This window comes from Calidris pugnax, unplaced genomic scaffold (genome assembly GCF_001431845.1).
Source record: "Calidris pugnax isolate Ruff unplaced genomic scaffold, ASM143184v1 scaffold68, whole genome shotgun sequence".
Classification (NCBI taxonomy): domain Eukaryota; kingdom Metazoa; phylum Chordata; class Aves; order Charadriiformes; family Scolopacidae; genus Calidris; species Calidris pugnax.
The window spans coordinates 1,477,377-1,498,285 of NW_015090921.1; the positions used below are offsets into that span (position 1 = coordinate 1,477,377).

Consider the following 20,909-nt stretch of genomic DNA (forward strand, 5'->3'; position numbering starts at 1 on the left):
GTGAAGTATTAGTCAAGGGAGGGGATTCTGCTCCTCTGCTCCACTCTCGTGAGACCCCACCTGGAGCTCTGTGTCCAGCTCTGGAGTCCTCAAGCACAGAAGAACACGAACCTGTTGGAACACGTCTAGGGGAGGCCACAAAGATGATCAGAGGCTGCAGCCCCTCTCCTATGAGTACGGGCTGAGTGAGTTGGGGGTGTTCAGACTGGAAAAAAGAAGTCTCCAAGGAGACCTCGGAGCTCCTTCCAGTCCCTAAAGGGGACAGATGGAGACTCTTTATCAGGGAGTGGAGCAATACAACGAGGGGTAATGGTTTTAAACTGAAAGAGGGGAGATTTAGATGAGATACTAGAAAGAAATTCTTCGCTGTGAGGGTGGTGAGAGCCTGGCCCAGGTTGCCCAGAGAAGCTGTGGCTGCCCCATCCCTGGAGGGGTTCAAGGCCAGGCTGGATGGGGCTTGGAGCAACCTGGTCTGGTGGGAGGTGCCCCCAGGGGGCTTCCAACTGGATGATCTTTAAGGTCCCTTCCAACCTGACCATTTTATGATTCTATTAGTCAGAAGTCTAGATAAGAAACATTCAGCTTGGGAATGGTATGAAAGAATGTTTGAGGTTCCATCCTTTTCCCCTTTCCCCCTAACTGAGAAGGGGGTAGGAACAGTGTGGCAAAAGAAGCAACAGTAATCTTATCCAAGAGAAGAAACACAAGAACTCCAGTCTTAAGCTAGAGAAGGAAATTTGCTCCAATTCTTTTGAGGAGAAACAGCAGAAATACTAAGGTGCATACAAAAAGGTGAACTTTTATTAAATATAGCACCACTGACAATGGTGTAAAGACAGCCATTTGGAAAGTCTTGTTATTGATAAAGCTTATTGAGTGATCTGACTCACTATTTGGCATTGTGATCCTGAAAAGCCCCCAGCAGATTGTTCCATACCATTCAAAGGATAAGAATTTCCAGGGGCTCTCTTAAGGTTTCAAAGAAAATGAGATTGGCCTGCAATAACTATAAAAGCTCTCAGCATACAGCAAACTAGACTAAAATATGCAAAAAACCAGAAGAATACAAATTTCAGCTTTCAACTGTATGTGATCCGTTGTTTGAACAGTAATGAAGTTGCAAAAGATTTGCTGTGAATAAAGATCAGAAACAAACAAAATGTATTTCATCAAGGCAAAACAGACAATTTGGTTGTGCAAAAATAACTCCTAGGTGAAGTGTTAATGAGCGCACTTTGAGGTACAGAAAACTACTCTTTAAGAAGGAACTGAAAATATCATACGGTTATTTCACAGAGAAAATGAAGAGTTCCTTAATTTGTAAAACTACACAGTGTGACACCCAACAAGGGAACTATCACTGAAAGTATGGGTAACAAATGGAAAGTCATAAAATGAAATATTCACAAGTACAGATCAAAGAATGTGTTGTTATTATAGTTAGAAATTTTGAAATGGTCACAGAAGCCTCTCATGCTTCAGGACTTTTGCCAGTTACTAACTGTTGACAAGATAATTCTGACATACAGAGTGTTGTGTTGAGACAACCCATGTAATTGGTTTTATTTAAGAAAACTTAAAAAAAAAATCAAACTATCAATATGGTCATCACTATTTTCAACAATGTTGTTAACGGTTTACATAAAATTAGAAGTGGACAAGGTGCATAAGTCTAATTAATCCAAACATACAAACTTCTGATAGAGCACAGCCATTAGACATCAGTATAAGGAAAACTCAAAGCAACTGTTTGCGTTTGTCCCGGACAAAACCAGTGAAGGATAAATTATCAGTAACCAGGAGGAGTAAATAACCCTCTGCAACAGCCATAGAAGCAAGTGACAGCTTTGTTATCCTACTGATTTACTTTGTTTTTCAGTGCCCATTGAAAGATTCTTAATAGGCAATGATCGTGTCCTATTTTCAATCGGTGCAGTTTAATAAACTTTAATGGCAATTCTGGATAGCAGGATATTGTTTTCATTTACTCGGAAGTAAGTTGCAATCAAAATCAGTGATACAGTAGACAAGCAAAACTCAGTCAGGTTGACAGGCAGGCATATACATTACAAAAACATTGTCACATTCTTGATTGATGTGGGCTGTAGCTGTTCCCCTGAAGATAGTGAAACTGAACAATCTTCTTATCCACACATTTCTTCAGTTTTTAGCTACGTAGCCTCTACATTTTAAAATACTTCTGTTCTTCCACTTCCCAGCTGTATTTTGTTAAATAATAGATCAGCCATAAAAGGTAATAATCCATACTAATGCTTATATCTTTTTCTCGTGTTAGTAGTTCAAATCACAGTATCATCATGTCAATCAGGTCCAATTCCCTGCTCAGTGCAGATCACAGAATTATTTAGGTTGAAAGATACCTCTAGAGTTGCTGTAAGTCTTTTATATTTTACCAATACTTCAAGCTACTTCTTCTAATGTGATTTATTTTGCTTCTACAGTTGCCATAATTTGCCTCTCTAATTCTATTTATAGCTTGTTTTCATACAATTCATATGATTCCAGGTGCTCTCTCTTTAGTTTGGATTAATTTATAGTCCTCCAAAGTTCTGCAACTTAATCCATTTTTCCTTCAAGAGTAATCAAAAGATTGAGTGTTTTTGTAATAGTCATAAAGTACTGCAATACTGGTAACCCTCGCTCTTCTATGGTAACAACATACTCTGGAGGAAAATCACAGACTTGCAAAGAATTTGATTTTTATTTAGATGACCCATGCCAGTTGCACCACCTAGTTCGTATTTATCACCATTTTTTTAATATGTTTATCACTAATAGATCACTAATACAGTTTCAATTTCCACAAGTCCCACTATTACTTGTTAAATACTGAAATGAGCCGAGTGTGTTATAAAAAGCATAACTTTGTTTCCCTGCAATACCCCCATGTGCCTCAAACACTTACTTTATAGCTCACAGAACTTGCATAATTTTTCATGATTTGGCATAATCTTACTGACTGTCTGCTTTTCAAATGTAACATTTCTCCTAATTTAAAACCCATTTAGAAACTTTTGCTATTTGTACTTTTCATGTCAAATTCTTTAAAGCCTGAAAAATATTGGTTTGGCTCAAGACCTTTCATATCAAGTTTCTTTGAAGCCTGAAAAATATTGGTTTGGCTCAAGACAACCTTTGGAATTCTGTCATTTTATCTTACTTCCTGCCAACTGACCATTGGCTCAGACCTGTATTTGGATGGGCATTTTTGCTGGGTGTTCATTACTTTGAACAGCAAAATATCATCCTCCTTTCAAATAATAACTGATGCTGTTAGTCAGTGTTAACTGAAAACCTGTTTGAGCACTTTATTCATTCTCCTATTATTTTAAAATTTGTCATCTATTCTTTCAAGAACTTGTCCTTAAAAGTACGCCAAGGAACACTGGGCAAAAGACATTCCTGTTATGGAAAAGACAACTTCAATTTAATTTCAGGTTGTGTTGCTAGAAAAAACAACCGAATAAACTCAAATAAAAACAGAATAGCTTCACTGCTTTTCTGTTTTCATAATACAGACTTATTTAAGTTGATATCAACTTGCATAGACTAATCACAGCTCTACTTAACTAAGCTCTACAACCTGAAAGACTTCCTGCCAATTTGTGAAAAACTCTAAATTCAGTCACCCAAACCACGTCAGAGCCCCAGGAACACTGTTGGTGAGAGGGACCGCTGAATTCTCACAAAGCTCATCATTGTCTTTCTGGCTACTGTTAGGGATTGCAAAGACAGCAGGTTCATGGTTCATCAACTTCAATGATATTTTAATGCTTTTCTTTACAAAGCAGACAAAATGAAAAATGGGAACTATGCAAAGTTCTGCTGTGTTGTTCTACTTACGAATTGTCAACTAGTTCAGAAGAAAGAAAAAGTGCTTTTATGTGTTCTGTTCTGCAGACTGCATCTCCTATAACTATATTTTGGGCATTTCTAAACATTATTAGAGGTACCTAGTAAGGACTTTATGCCATAGTTGAATTAAAAATTGAATTAAAATGGAATTAAAATGAGATAAAGTTTCCTATTTGTCTTTTACAGTAGAGAATATAAAATATAACTTGTATATCTAAGCCGCTTTTTTCTCTAAGATTTTGCTTTGCACATTTTTAATACAAAGTTTTTGAACTTGGTTTCTGACTACTTTCTTTAATCATCCTTTATCTGATCAAACCCTTTAAGACAGGCAGGTATAGAATAAATTTGCTGCAATTCAGTTTTAAAGAAACTGAAAATAGAGTCCTTTTTTTTTCCCCCCTGCCAGGTTTTATATGCCATATGGGTAGTGTTGTCCCATTTGTCATCCCAAGAGGCTGATTCTCGATAGCTTCAGGAGGGAATAAACCAAAATGTTTTCAAACATGCCAACATGTCTTCTGTCGCTTTTCTCAACCCAGCACTCCCAAGGCTTTGCTCCTCAATCTTTCCTTTACTCTCTTCATAACTCTTGCAACTACCTTCATGTATCCCACCACTCTGTTTGCCTGTTGCAAAGTGACATCTGTGATCAGTCAGTTGCTGCTTCTCACTTGCTGGTAGGCCTGAATATTGGCATCAGCAGCTGCAAACATATAGCCAGGCTACCTATTTTGAGGACTTTTGAGAGACCTTAACAAGACCTATTTTTCAGTCAAATTTGGCCAAAATTAATCCAATTTTCAGAAGTTAGGTTTAAGAAAAAGGAGCAGACAGAAAGATACAGCATGATGACAAAACGTTTGCTCTCACAAGAAACTTAGCTAAAATAATTCTGTGCCAAAGATATAATTTTATCAGCTCCCAAAAAATAAAAATTTGATGGTAGTCTTATTTCTGCTTCAGAAAACCCCTAACTTTCAGAGCTCCTGAACTACCAACACGTCTTTGTAACACAAGTTCCACTGACTTCAATACTATTTATTTTCCCATGTCATTCTGGTTCTTTGAAAACCCTACCCATAACCAAAACCACAACTTTAGAAAAACAGTGTTCTTACTGTCCTAGTAAGCAATGAGATTTCAATGAGTGTTCTTCGCCTTGGACGTAATGAAAGCATGAACTGAGTGAGCCTTGGACGTAATGAAAGCATGAACTGAGTCTATCAAGTTCCACATGTGAAACAGCTACGTCTCCAACACAACCAAGGCCATAGCATCTACTGATGTCTTTAGGGCTTCTATTCTCTTTTTAGACAGCTCAGGTGATCTGGCCTCAAGTTGTGCCAGGAGAGGTTCAGATTGGATATTAGGAAAATTTTTTACACTGAAAGGGTTATTAAGCACTAGAATGGGATGCCAAGGGAAGGGGTTGAGGCACCAGCCCTGGAGGTATTCAAAAGATGGGCTGACATAGTGCTCAGTGACACGGTTTAGTCATGATTTTTTTTTTTAATCAGACTGATGATTTTTTTTTTATCAGAGTTAGGTTGATGGTTGGATCTTAAAGGTCCCTTCCAACCTCGACAACTCTATGATTCTATGACCTACATTCTTGTTCAACTTTACTGAAAACTTCTCATCCCTTAAATATTCAAAGCTTTTATGGCAATTGTCATGTCACTTTGAGAGTGATTCTATGACCTCCATTCTTGTTTAACTTTACTGAAAACTTCTCATCACTTAAATATTCGAAGCTTTTTATGGCAATTGTCATGTCACTTTGAGAGAACATTAAGAAGCAAAGATTTTTGCCTTCCTTGATTGTTTAGATACCCAGCATGCCAGCTGGAAAGTTTACAGATGAAGTGTATGATTGCACTAATTGACTTCATACAACAGTCAGTGGGGCATTTTCAGCAGACTGTCAAACCAAGCAGAAATCAGGAAGCTTACTACTAATTTATTTTTCCTTTTATCTTTATGTACTCAAACTGCTTTTGAACACTGCCCCATTTCATCTAAACAGCCTATATGAAAGGGGTACCTGTTTAAGAAGAGCTCCAGCTCCCTGGCTACCAGAAAATAACATAAAATGTATTTGCAAATGCAAATACATTTTTATAAATGCAAAGGGGTTTTGCCATGTTATCCAGGTTTAGTTATTCATGCAAACAATAGTCAGAGTTGATGCTTTAAAAGATAAGGATAGCTGAAATAACAGAGGAAAATATATATTAAAGATCTTTACAGCAGTACTGAACTAAAACTAATTTTGGATTTGATTTGAAACAATTCCATTGAGGCTTATTCTCTTTTTCAGTCTAATGTTTATTACTACATACATAAAAATACTTCCAAATACTTGCTTTGAGTATTAGGTTGTCTTTTCTGGAACAGAAGATAAACAGCTTACTTCTATAGTAACCCTTTAGCAGCTGCAGGGACTGACCTCTGGCATGCATATGCTAATTGGACATACATAACAAGCATGTATAAGCATGCAAAAACCAAGACAACTTCAAGGCAATATATTAGGAGACCTAAAAGTTTGAACCTGTTGAGAGAATGGAGCTTAATATTCAGAGTTGGCTGAAGATAGTCCAGGCATCTATTGGAGAAGGGCTCTCAGTTTAGACATTTACTGTCTTTTTGAGCTAACAATTTATAACTTAAGCTCTCAATCTTATCTTGTCCTAATTTGAACACTTTGAAGACTCTTCTTTCAATGAATTAGTAAAAATACCTTCATATGCAAGTCCAGATGAAACACAACCCTCAAGGTGCACGTAGACAAAAAGACCTTTTAGTTAAATAAAACAGCAGAGAATAAAACTGCTATGCTGTTGGAAAGTCACAGCAATGAGGCACAATTCACCTGAACAGTGCATCTGAAAGAAACTGAACAGGGATGTGTTCAATTTCATATGGTCTACTAATACAAAAGGAGAAAAACCAAGAGCATAAACCTGAAATAATTGAAAAGGAAATTTTTCTGGTCTTCGGTCATAGCATGTACGCCCATTTTCAAGTGGTCTATCCTCTGAAGACAGATTTTTTTATTTTTCAACAAAAAGAAGGGGAAAATGTAATGGAAGAATCAATAAAAACCCATATAACTCACACACAAATATAAAAGTTTCCTCCATAACAGAATAATAAAGTATTATTATTCTGCACACCACTAGAAACTTAAAACTACTACTGTTTCTTAGAAGAGTTAAGGGCACTTGCAAACAAAATACCTACGTTTTTGAGATTTGTCCTTGGATTTATGCGATAGCAGATAAAGGAAAATAGGTTCTAATGATTTCTCTACAGAACATGTTAGATGGCATTCCTGCACAGGTAATGCCTCAACTAGGAGATTATAGCAAAGGGATTTTTCTTGGAATATTAAATATTTATTGTTTTATTTGAAATGTTAACAAAATAAATGTGTGTCTTCCAATGCAGGTAGAAAAATCAATGTAATAAAATGCAGGTTTTTGAATTTCTTATCTGTTCTCAACACTAGGAAGAAATCAGTGGCCAGAGGGTCTGAAGATTGAGGAACAGAAATACAAAATGCAAGAAACTATTTCTGCCTTAAAAGTCTTGGTATAGGTTTCACTTATTTCACATGGTGGAAAAACTTTAATTCGGTAACATTTGCCTGTTTATTTGATTCTTCATGTCTAATAAAATATATAGTAATAACAGCATCTTTTCAGTATGACATTCTGAATCTCTACAAGAAATAGATCTTGAGCAATTAGCTGACATTTTTCATTGTTTTTTATTCATTACTCAAATGCAAAAAGACAAGAACCCTTGAGGATTTGGTGAAGCTGTTATACTGAAACGAATGAAACATCCAGCTTTGAACTACAGCCTCTCTATACAGAATTCATAGTATCTGCATTCATAGAAAAGATGGGCCTGTATTAAACGATACACTGTGGAATATCAGGGAGCACAGTGCTGGAGGTGCTCACGCCTTCCACCTGAAATGGTGGTAACCATTTTCAAGACATAGGAAAGATTTGGATGAAATGTTTTCATGACTTAAATCCGACCCACAGCTGCCAGTTTGGACAACCCTTGTTTAAAGATTACTTAAAAGTAAGCAAAATTACTTAACCGTAACATTGCTGACATTGTAATGACTAAAGTAGTGTATTAGAAAGTAACTTGAATGAATGAAGCTTGAATGCAGGTGATAATTGCCCCAAAAACCTGGGAATGCTTCGGTTTGGATTGAAATTTATGCAGCCAAACAAAGAACTCAGCTTAACATTTGAAACTTTGTAAAGACTGTGTGAGACCCAACACATTTCTGAAGTAATTTTACTCTCAATTTGCCTAATGCTGTTTCTTGACATTCAAAAAACATGGATTTTTTTTTTCATGTGATCATAAAACGCATTCGTATTCTTCCCTTCTGTAGACACTACAGTGCAACTTTTCAAGTATAGAATGGTTACCTTAAATCCAAATAACTCCAATATTAGGCCAATTTGTAGCTTTTTATTTATGGAACAATTCTTAAAAGAGCAAGAGTTAGGGGATTTTTTTTTCATGTGATCAAAAAACATGCTCGTATTCTTCCCTTCTGTAGACACTACAGTGCAACTTTTCAAGTATAGAATGGTTACCTTAAATCCAAATAACTCCAATATTAGGCCAATTTGTAGCTTTTTGTTTATGGAACAATTCTTAAAAGAGCAACAGTTAGGCAAAAAAAGTTTTACAGTTTGTAATGGGAAATTGGCATCTGTTTGTCAACCTATGATTTATCATCCATGACTTCATGCTTGTGAGAAAAAGTTGCAATTAATCACTAACCTACTAGTACTAGTTTTGCTAGTATATTGGGGCAACATCAATCTTTTAGGAAAACGAGAAAGCCATGCCTCAAAAGGTAGTATTTCATATGAACAGCATAAGATATGTGATCAAATACGTGATCATATTTTTGGACCCAATTCTGGGCCATAGTTATGGGCTCCCCAGTTCAAGAAAAACAGGGAACTGCTGGAGAGGGGACAGCAGAGGGACACAAAGATGAGGAAGGGCCTGGAGCATCTCCCTGAGGAGGAGAGGCTGAGGGACTTGGGTCTGCAACATCAATCTTTTAGGAAAACAAGAAAGCCATGCCTCAAAAGGTAGTATTTCATATGAACAGCGTAAGATACGTGATCAAATACATGATCATATTTTTGGGCCCAATTCTGGGCCATAGTACTGGGCTCCCCAGTTCAAGAAGGACAGATAAGATATGTGATCAAATACGTGATCATATTTTTGGACCCAATTCTGGGCCATAGTTATGGGCTCCCCAGTTCAAGAAAAACAGGGAACTGCTGGAGAGGGGACAGCAGAGGGACACAAAGATGAGGAAGGGCCTGGAGCGTCTCCCTGATGAGGAGAGGCTGAGGGATTTGGGTCTTTTTAGTCTGGAGAAGAGAAAACTGAGGGGGGATCTGATCAACACCTATAAATACTTCAAGGGTGGGTGTCAGGAGGATGGGGCTGATCTTTCTTCAGTGGTGCCCAGGGACAGGACAAGAGGGAACGGGCACAAACTTGAACATAGGAAGTTCCACCTAAACATGAGGAGGAACTTCTTCACTTTGAGGGTGGCAGAGCCCTGGCAGAGGCTGCCCAGGGAGGTGGTGGAGTCTCCATCTCTGGAGACATTCAAACCCACCTGTCCTTTGGAAGGGGGTTGGACTAAATGATCTCCAGAGGTCCCTTCCAACCCCATATCTTTCTGTGATCAGTTATTAGTATCACTGCAGAGAACAGAAGCAAGACTACTTTCCCCCTGCTTCATGCACTCCTTAGATCTCTAAGTCTACAAAGTAACAGAAGTGCTTTAACTTCCCCTAATCAGGAAATGTAGGGAAGTAAATCCCTACCACTTTGAAAATAATTATTTCAATGGACACATTTATTCATGAATAAAAATCCTTTGTTCTAGGTTATATTCATTCACTTCAATATACTTAAGTAATTCCCATTGAACAATGTGTTTGCCAGTCTGCTTATGGTGCTGCCCACGCATGGAACTATTACCAGTCAACCATGTTTTATAAAGACATCAAATCTTAGTCTAAATTAACAATGACATAAGGAGAAATCATTGTATAAAATCTCCACATTTTTACTCCTTGAACATTACAGATAGTGCAATTATATGCAACAAACATTAAAGAAATATATACATCCTTAGTACTGCCACTGGAAGATTTACTACTCAATGGTTGTATTTAAAAGCAATGTATTCCCTGTTTATCTCCCATCCTGCTGAAAAATGCTACTGACGTGGAAAACAACCCCTAAGAACAGCATTCCTTTATCAAGAATAGATTTAATGTAATTCTTCATACAATTAAATGAGAACCTATAAAACTCTGCCTATATAAAGGACTTAATCAGAATCAACATTCAATATTGTGGGCTTAGTTGATTACAGTGTGGAAGAGCACACAGATGCATTTTATGAGGAACTTATTAAAATACAAAATGGATTTAGTGTAGTATGACAGATTTGAGATTGCACAAGTAAACTTTGTGTCACAAGTTGTAAGACTTCGTTAAATGTATTGCTACTGCAAGAGCCTTCTGTAACTCTTCAAAAAGAATTTTCACCTTCACTAACCAAAATACCTTATTATCATTAGAAATACTGCCATCACACACCCTCTCTCTTTGCCAGATAATTTATGATTATGTTGAAGAGTAAAGTTTGCATCAGTCTCTGCTGGTGACTTACTTCTCTACGGAATATTAATCATTAATTTCTACTCGTTCCCTCTCAAGCTTCTTTTAACCCTATTTTATATACATCAGGAGCTTCTCTTCTATCTCATGGTAGTTTACATCTGGGGAAGCCTTCTGATGTGCTTTCTTGAAGCACAAGTATTAAATTAACTCAGTCTTCCATACCTATTTTTTGCCTCTTTCAAATAAATCTACTAAATTTGTAAGACATTATTTCCTTCTGTAAAACTCTCATGTACTCTTCTCCACTACTTCTTGAAGCACAAGTATTAAATGAACTCAGTCTTCCATACCTACGTATTTTTCGCCTCTTTCAAATAAATCTACTAAATTTGTATTTCTTGAAGCACAAGTATTAAATTAACTCAGTCTTCCATACCTATTTTTTGCCTCTTTCAAATAAATCTACTAAATTTGTAAGACATTATTTCCTTCTGTAAAACTCTCATGTACTCTTCTCCACTATAACATGTTTTTCTGTGTATCCCCTAAATTGATTCTGCATGATTATTTTTGTTAGTGATTTGCTGGAATACTGTGCTGACAGCAAATAATATAATAACATATAAAGGAGTTAATTAAGAGTTAATTAAGAATTGTTAAGGAGGTAACCAAGTTGAGTAAAACAGAGTTAATTAAGAATTGTTAAGGAGGTAACTAATACCCGTATGTTGATACTCACAGCATTTAAGTTAATGTGATGTAATCTAGGCATTTTCCGACTGTGACGCTTCTTCTATTTTTGCCTCCAACCCAAAAGTTCCTTCTGAAGATTTCTTTTTTATTCTCAGGTCTCTGAGCAGAATAGTGTTGTTCTTTTTCAAAACCTGCTTCTGTGTTTTACTACTTCATCCTACTTTCCAGCAGGTATAGAAATTACTTTCACAAGTACCTTCATTTCTGTGCTGTTTGCAATGAATGCCAGGCTACTAAGCAGCAGGATGGGATTATAACTATGAATAACTTTGCTGTATACTATATTTAAAAATTAAGGCAAGAGTTAAATGTCTTCACATGGATTTCACTAGATACAAAATTACTCACCCTACAAATATTTTCTGCTCTCATACTGGTCCTAAATCCACCTTATTAGTGTCTATTTTATTGGTCCTAATTCTGATTGCAAAATTTTAGTCTATAATACTATCTCCCTGGAAAATACCTATTGCAACAAGGCTTTTAGGAGCTTCTGTAACAGAAACAATAATCACAGAAACCATTTTGCGATCTTCAGACTATGACCTATATTATATAAATGTAGCTACGACAACAACTAATATATTCTTAAGATGAACTCTAAGGACTTTTTCCCTGATTTTGGACACCCACATTTTCATAACAAGCAAAAAGCTATAGCAGGAATTAAAAAATAATTAAAAACAAATAATGTTCTTTTGAGGTACAATTTAACTCATTTCAGGCTTAGGGGAAGCCTGGACTCCACTTGTGCTGCTGTGGGCAAGTGATCTATGTAAGTAAACGCTGTGTAAAGAAGGATAAAGGGAAAAAAAAAACCCACAGAAATATAATTAACAGTTTTCTTTTTGTTACACATGGATGTTGGCACTAAGTTCAATTACATTCTAGATATCTTCTAAATACAACTTCCTTTACAGTACTCTGTAGATTTTTATATATATGTATGAGAAGAACTTACCTCTCCAGTAACTGTTTTATATTTGAATAAAAATTAATGAGAATCAGTTCTAGCAGGAAAAAAATAGAATCTTCTCTATCCATGCTTTGAAACAGAATCACAAAGCATCTTCTAAATTACTTGTAAAGCTACAGCAAAGCATGCTGTTCAGTTTCTCTGAGATCCAGAAAACACCAACTTGTTTCTAATAAAGGATGTAAACTTCATAAAAAGCAACACTAAATACTGAGTTGCAATGATAAAAAAATGTTGTATGACTAAGTCCTAACTTAAGAAGTGGTAAAATTAAAAAAGACATACAGTACTTTTATCTGGTCTGATAACGATAACATTAGCATAATCATACATCAATTAACAAAATAGTCAAAAAAAGCAATTTCTTTTACTTATGTCTCATGATGTATAATTCCTACCAGGAAACAAATTAATTGCTTTTGGAATACACCGAAATCTTTGCCTCATTACCCCCTACATGATTCTGAATTCACCTATATCAGTTTCATTTTTATTTTCATATATATTCAAGAGCATTTTTGACTCAAAGACTTCTAATCATAAGAGGATTTCAAAACATTCCAAAAGACCTTAACTTTAAAGTCAACTTTTAACCATTTGAAAAGATCTTTTTCCAGAATTTATAACTATCTTTAACCCTTGATAGTAGATTTACAATGACTTCAAAGACATTATGTAAAATAGGCTCAATAACAAGAATAAATCTCTCTCCTCCTCCATCCTACCTCTCTATATACGTATTCTCCTTCACTGTAAGATCAGTTGGTTAAATGAATTTGATTTCTATTTGTCTCTAAGATTTTGCTTCTTTTATTCCACTAGCAGTTTTGTTCATAAAGTTAAGCACTGATCTGATACTTGAAAGTGAAAAAGGTTTGCCATGTGCTCAAAGACAACATTTGCCTCTTTAGTTATACCTTGTATTTCTTTTCATGGATTGACTCATCTTGCTCAAAAAAAGTAAAATACACATTTCAAAAAATGTGTCAACTTATTTTTCCTTTTGTTTTTCTGATGTTCCAATCTCTTGAGCAACAGGAGGTAAAGAACTGTTTAAAATAAATGATTCTACTTGTGCTCACCCAAGGCAGAGTTACTCAGTGGCTGATGGCTCTATTCAGCCTCTCTCATCCCAGCCTGTTGACTGGGTACCAGACAGCAGCTTCAACTGCATCACTGAAATCACAATAACCTTCTATGCCACACATGCAAAATACTAAGAGATTGAAAGGGAGAAAATCCATAGTTTTCAAGAACACATACCATCTTAAGGAATTGAAGACTTACTCATGGAGAATCTACCCTATCCCCTGAATAAATTATTACAGTAGTGTCCTGGTTTCAGCTCAGATAGTCAGCCAATGTTTCTGCAAACAACAGCCCGTATTTCCAATCTGAATTTTCCAGCCACATGTTTTTGTCTAAAAGTAGAAATTTTTCCCATTAAGAAATGCCTATAAAACGTGTCAGGACCAGCTTTTTAAAGTTGCTTCATTTTTAAATATAATCATGTTCTTTGACCTCTGCTGTAAAGCAGATTTTTCTGGCCTTTAATTCTTTAACCTCTGCTGTAAAGCAGATTTTTCTGGCCTTGAAGCAGTGTAGTTCTTTCTGACAATCCTTTCATATTTATCAATATCCATGCTGAAGGCCGAATAACAAAACTAGAGTCTGCAAGGAGAAAATAACTTCTTGGTACTATTCAATAACCCTCCACTTAGAGACAAGGATCACACTTTGTTCTCTCAGGCTACTACATTGCCCTGAAAACTCAGTCCTACCTCATTCAAATTCTAAGGTCCTTTTAAGAGTGCTCCTTTCTAAATATATTTTCATGTTTATCTACACTTTTTTTTTTCACATAGAGCATCTTACAAAGCACCTTCACAACAAAAAATTTATGAAATATCAGTAGCTTGATTTCAAGACTAACATAACTGAAACAAAGGGAAAATACAAGACAGATTCCTGTTCTGCTCTGTTCTCTCTAATCACCGTTCCCCACTATGCTTCACAGTAACAAATCCGCTTGAATTAAAATGCAAATAATGAAAGTTAGTGTATGAAAAAGATATTAAGAATTATAAATAGAAATTGAACAATTTTTTCTGCAACATTTTATAAAGAAGAGTAAGCTATGGGAGCAATTCATACAATTGTATGCAAGTTAAAGGGGTTTTTAGGCTAACACTAAATATTCATCTGATTTACGTAGAGCTATAGGAGCAAAAAACAATTCATACAATTGTATGCAAGTTAAAGGGGTTTTTAGGCTAACACTAAATATTCATCTGATTTATGTAAAAGAAAAACTACCATCAACAAAGATCTAGTTCATGAAATGAAACTTTTTTATTTATTGCAATTAATTCTGCAGAACTTTTTATGGTTTGAGTTTGCAATTTTCGTTTAGTCCTTTTGATTACTGTTGCCTGATTTGCTTTAATAAATTAAAAATTAATTTTGTATACCCACAGTATCCTCTTTCTTGAATTATACATATAAACATATTAGTTAATTCATATTTTAAGTTTATAGTTCAATGAATACTTAAAAGCTGGCACTACCACCAAATGAAGAGCTCTGCCATTTTTTCCCCTCAGGGTATCCCTGCCTTAAAAGCATTCATTCGTCAAACCATGGCTAGAGGCACCAAAGCCAATATTCAAATGTAACTGCAGGAAACTTTGTTTCAGGTTTCCTTTTCAAGTTATCTTTCATCTTACTGGTTTGCAGGACTTAAGGGAACACACTGTTATTTAAAACATATAGATCGCTTCTTTACCTCCAAATCCCTTCATTCGCCATCATGTAATAATATGCAGATATGAATTCTAATTGTATATTAAACTATCCTTTATCTTAATCTGTTTTCTTTTTTTAGGTTCCATTTTTTTATTTAGTTATTTTATAACCTTCCTTCAGGATAGTATCAGGGAATGCCACCAGAACATCATAAATCAGCCCCCCAAAAAAAAATTATAAAAAGAGGCCTATCCTGTTTTAGTATGTTGCAATGATAACAGAACATTATGACCTGGCAATTAAAAATATTCATGCTCAATATAGCTAACTATTTTAAAGAAAATGTATTAAAAAATTAATGATAAATGTGTTTTCACAAGCTCTCTATATTATGGCTTTTATTTCTAGGCATTCATATATGCTTCTTTAACAATTCCTACCTAAATTATCCATAAAGTTTGGCCACAGATATCAAGGAAAAATGAACTGCAAGTAAGTTACGATTGCAGCCAAGATATAATTCCAAAATTAACCACCTCTTATTAAGATATTTTTTTCCTCTAGAATGACAGTACAGAAGCGTTTAAGTGAAATGGAGGAAAAAGAAAAATTATGCTGCAGTGTAAAATAACTGCTGTTTTTGCAAAAACCTTTGATAGAACTCTCAATCTTTTAACATATTTAAACTAGAGAAACTGAACTTGACTTGTAGGAAAATCATGTTAAGCACAAAGAACCATTTCTGCCAGGGATGACAAGAGATGAGATGACCCCTAGTTCTCCGCACAGATGAGAACGTGCCTTACTAATCTTTCTATCAGACTAATGTCAGCTTGCTTATTAAAATTCACCCTACTTCCAAAATTCCAAAAACATGCTAATTTCTTCTGAACTAGACAAGCTTGGCTTTTCTGCCTAGTTAGGAGAGAACTGGACCAATAATATAATAAATATATATTTATTATCAGCTCATATAAGCCTCTTAATTCTTTGCAGAAGAGATTAGAATCCAAATTGTTTTGCTGAAGATAGACTTCAGAAACCTCAAAACTTTATGTTGCTAATACAACTAAAATAAAAGTGTCAAGTAGAGGCAATTTAATTAAAAAGAAGAAAGATAAATGTACAGATTTAAATGTTTTTTGCAAAAAGCACAATTTACTAAATTATTATTCTACACAGGTCTGCAAATTACATGAGAGTAATACTTTGAGATTATACAATTTTCTGACTTTTTGGCCAATTTCTGTAATTTACACTGATACCTTGTCGTAAGTATTCGCTTGTATGAATATTTTTGATATAAAATTAAAAATCAACTTCTGAAATAAACTGACATAGACAGCATAGTTAGTACACTACACTATTAAAAAATCTCCGCCAAAGCAGAGATATATTAGTAAGGATATTTTTTTCAATACAGTGAAGAAATGAAGTTTAAAACATGCTTATGTATGCAACTGCAGTCATTAGTTATGTATGTAAAATTAAAGAAAAAGGTATCTAAATAGTCCTATGTGAAAGAAGCTGCAAAAACCAAGGAGAAATTATTTGAGCTATTAAATCTTACCTGACCAGTGTCCAGTGGTGGTACCTGATCTGTCAGTACACGTCTCGCTCACAGGCCTAAAGACAGTCTCCCACCCGCCGGTAGCGTAGCGCCAGTTCTGAGACTCTAAAATGAGTGTTCGCTGAGTGCCGTAAGCGATCATGAAACAGTAGACGACATGATGGAGCTGACAACCATAGCCACAGCCTTTGTTGATATTACACACCAGTTTCTTGGCTTTGCTGCAATCCTTCGGGTTCTGTAAGCACGGATGAAAAAGCCAAGCTGAAGAGAAGCTATACACAAAGGCATACTTTTTTTCTGAACAACTGACAAATGTCATAAATTGCACGAGTCATCCTGCTATAACACAGCTCATATTAAAATGGATGAGCCAGCTTCAGCTCTATGAAAATTTTATGTGAATTCTTGACTGTGAACATGAACAGTTATTTGAACATACTTCACTATCCTAACGTAAAATAGAATACCTTCAGCATTTTAAATTACTTTCTCATTTGTAAATCTGTCAGAATAAGCTAACATTTGGACTGAGAGTTCCCATTTCATCAACACGGTTCTGGGTGTTGGAATGCTTTTTCCTGTGGCATTTTTCCAAGTTTGTTAGTTCTCTTTCAATGAGCATGAATGACATTCAGCAAAAGAAAATTTCCACCTGTCTACAGTACACGGAGTAAACCAAACTCTTATTAATGGACTGCTTCCCAGACTAACTGACCATATTCCAAATACAGAATATGAAACACATACCTGAGGAGACTGATAAAAGACAGAATTTGAATCCGCATGTGCTCTCAATACAATAATATATTACACTTCCACAGTCCAAGAAACAAGGAAGGAGGCAAATGTTTGTGTGATATGCTACGCTTAAAAGTACAAAGTAATAAAAATTTCTAAGTATGTGGACAACACACCACCATAATCCATGCAAGTTATTCTTTCTGTAAAATATGTATGTGATATGAATGCTACGCTTAAAAGTACAAAGTAATAAAAATTTCTAAGTATGTGGACAACACACCACCATAATCCATGCAAGTTATTCTTTCTGTAAAATATAGTATTTTGCTGTACACATTCGTATTTGCATGTCTGGACATACTCCTGCCTTACCAAAAGGCTTTTTATAAAATCTCTAGGATGAAAACTTAGTTTTTGCTTAAGCTTCAAGAATAATGATATTTGAGAATCAATATAGATTCTGTTCCTCTCACGTCCAAACAGCTTTAGACATTTTAGGTCTTTCCAAAATTAGGTCTTTCCAAAAGCTAACAATCACCTTCTGGAGAACTGAGATCTGTCCATCAAATGATCTTAAAGATAATCTGAATATTCTGAGTCATAAAAGACTTAATATAATTTTTAATTTGGAAGTACCAAAACTAATAAAACAAGCTACCTATGCATTTTTAACTAATGGATCCTTCCTGTGTGGATTATGTGGTGCCTAAAGGAGAGTAAGTGCAAACTTCATTCTTCTCCAGTTGAGGCACTAAGAGTTTCTTGCCTCTACCTTCCCTGTTTACTTTCACAGAAAAATCTGCATTAAGAAAACGTTAAACTATGACGCTGAAGAAAAGAATGTAGGAAGGTAACAACCACCATCTGCTAGATGCTACATTTTTGGGCCTTACTAGTCTGTCAGTAAAGCAGAATCTGAAACCGAATCTATTCATTGCTCTGTTTAATGACTTCCCCGTAGAAATAGACAACTACATGACTGTCATTATCTCCTTTCAATTTGGCTGATCACTAGTGTCACTCATTTATAATTAAATGAGTATATGTAAGTCAAATGACTGAAATTTAACCAAGTTAGTAATAAACATAATTTAAGGCAACTAGAAGACATAAAGTGTGTCAATATCATGAATTCATAACCATAAATCTTGACTGGATCCTTGTGGCCAGCAACACACCTCAGTTAAGCTTAAGGATACGGCCTTTTTCAACTGTTTGCCTTGCCAGTATCTAATTTTGCCTTTATCATCCCAAGATGAGACTTCTACAGTGTGCTATTCTTAAATCTAGTCAGAAACTAGAACTGGCAATCATGGCATTTTTCTCCTTGAGTAAGCAAATTATCAGGATTTGATGTACTCAGATTAAATACCAGAGAGCTTCCAAATAAACCTAAAGCTCCTGAGTGTACTATAGAAAACCAGAAGAGCTACAAGGTTTGCCCATTAGAGAAATCATCTCTTCTCCTAGAAATGCGCCCATACAGACACATAGCTGAAGTCTTTCATAAAAAAATAAATACTTCCCCATAAAAAAGTCAATGCTGATTTTATGAAGTCAATGCTGAAATTATGAGATATTTTTTTTCCACTCTGGAATTCACTTTTGCCTTTGTTTCAAATTAGTTTGAATTTATCAATACCACACTAGAACTGCCACAACACGCTACAAATTGTTTCTCGTGAGTCAAGTGGAATAACTGCAAAAAGACAGAATACATTCTGTGGAATTATTGAAAGATACAAGTTTACACTTTCCAAGACTTACAGTTGTGAAGGGAACATCCTTTTGCACATACACAGAGTGCCCAGAGCCATTTTTGTTGTTGTTGTTGTCATTTTAGCATGAGTACTTTTATTAGAAATATATATCATTAATTTTAATGGCAGCAGAAGAGAGAGGATTTAATACAGTTTAAGACCAAAAAAAATAAGTGACACATTAAATCACAAAAAATACTCAGAGATCCAGAAACCTCAGAATCAAGTCTTGTAAGGAACTTTCTTTTCTTTGCATACATACACAGCCCCAAATAAATTAACAGCATGAATATGGCAATCTCTGACTATTATAACTGATAATGTTATTGAATACTTAGTAACCTTTCTCTGCTTATATTTTTAAACTTCGAAGCTGAACAAAAAGTTTTGATTCCTCTAAAAATTGGAGGCAAAAATATTCTGCTATTGGGTGACTGCATGCTGAATCACAAACTTCCTAAAATAAATAGAACAAAAATAAGCACAAAAGCAAAAGAAAACAAACTGCTGCCTTCATAATCATTTACTCACTCTCCCACTTCCAGAATATACAGTACTACAGCAGCCCTTGTCTGAGTGCTCTTGCACACTCTTCAATCGTTTGATAATGAACATTTCTGAAAATACAGTCTTTTGCTTAAATATAAGTTCCTAGCTTTTTAAGTATTGCTCTAACTACAGGGAACTAGCTAAATGTAGCCTCATTAAATCAAATTTATGGTAATGCCATCCAAATGAAGTAGCAGTCATCACTATTCACAATCATTCAGCTAAATGATTTCCCAGGGAGATGTCCCAAAATAATGCAGCTGTCACTGTTCAACATGTACCAGAAAGAAAAGTTTATGGTACTTTTATTCTTCAGCAAAAAAAAAAATTTACAAATATGTTTGTACGGATAGTTCTTTCTGGCATGGAGCCGGGAAGCAAGGGTTGTTGAATTATTTTTTTAAATATAATTTTTTAATACAGTTATATTATGAATAGAGGTGTACATGTGTAATTTCAGACTATGGAGTGCTTTACATTGCATACTCACAGTACACCCTGCGCTCTTCAATATCCTGAAACTCACCCCAGAAAATAAGTTAACTTTCTTCCAAATGTGTAGTCACAGATATATTCCAGTTTTGGATCATTACTGGCAACAATCATTCACGACAGGAGACATTATAGTCTTCTGAAGGGCTCCAAATGCTTATGTCTGGCTTACTGTACAGGCAGCTTGGCCTCAGTTTTTTTCAGACAAAAGAAAGAATAAAAAGGAAAAGAGAGATGGTAGTAATTGTATATGTGAAAGACCTGTCTCAAAGACTGTAACTACTCATAAGAAAGAATATTTTCTGTCTTTGAAAAATTGGCTAGATTTCCACACCAACTTCGGGCAATGTTGCACACATGGAGAATTACCTGCTGTGGGGTTTGAATCTTCAAATAATCTTCAAAGAAACAAAGTAGTCATGGAGTAAGGGACAAAGTGCAATCAAAGATCAAAAACCAGGCCATGAAAGGAGCGAGAAATGGCAAATACACAGAAAAATGGCCTCTAATTATCTTAGCAGGAATAGTACTTTCATGCAAGAAACACCGAAGAACTGGTAAAGGCAAAGCCATTGAATGAAATTTCTAAGAAATTTTGTATTAGGCTAGTGTAGAGAACATTGTCATGATTTCCTTAAGAAACTAATCAAAATAGGCATGACTAATGAAAAGTGAAATTTTCTATTGGTAACTACATTTAAAATAAGTATAGCGGAAGAAAAAATATTCACAT

General features: G+C 35.3%; 1 protein-coding gene across 2 annotated transcripts in view; it reads right to left on the bottom strand.

Moving 5' to 3' along the window:
- The window catches only part of FUT8 (fucosyltransferase 8 (alpha (1,6) fucosyltransferase)), an 89,527-nt gene that overhangs the window by 15,525 nt on the left and 53,093 nt on the right, over positions 1-20,909 (bottom strand). For both annotated transcript variants that reach the window (XM_014950386.1, XM_014950385.1), the window contains one exon: positions 16,632-16,869. In XM_014950386.1, coding sequence (XP_014805872.1) covers positions 16,632-16,869 — 238 coding nt within the window. The remainder of the gene's footprint in view (positions 1-16,631; positions 16,870-20,909) is intronic.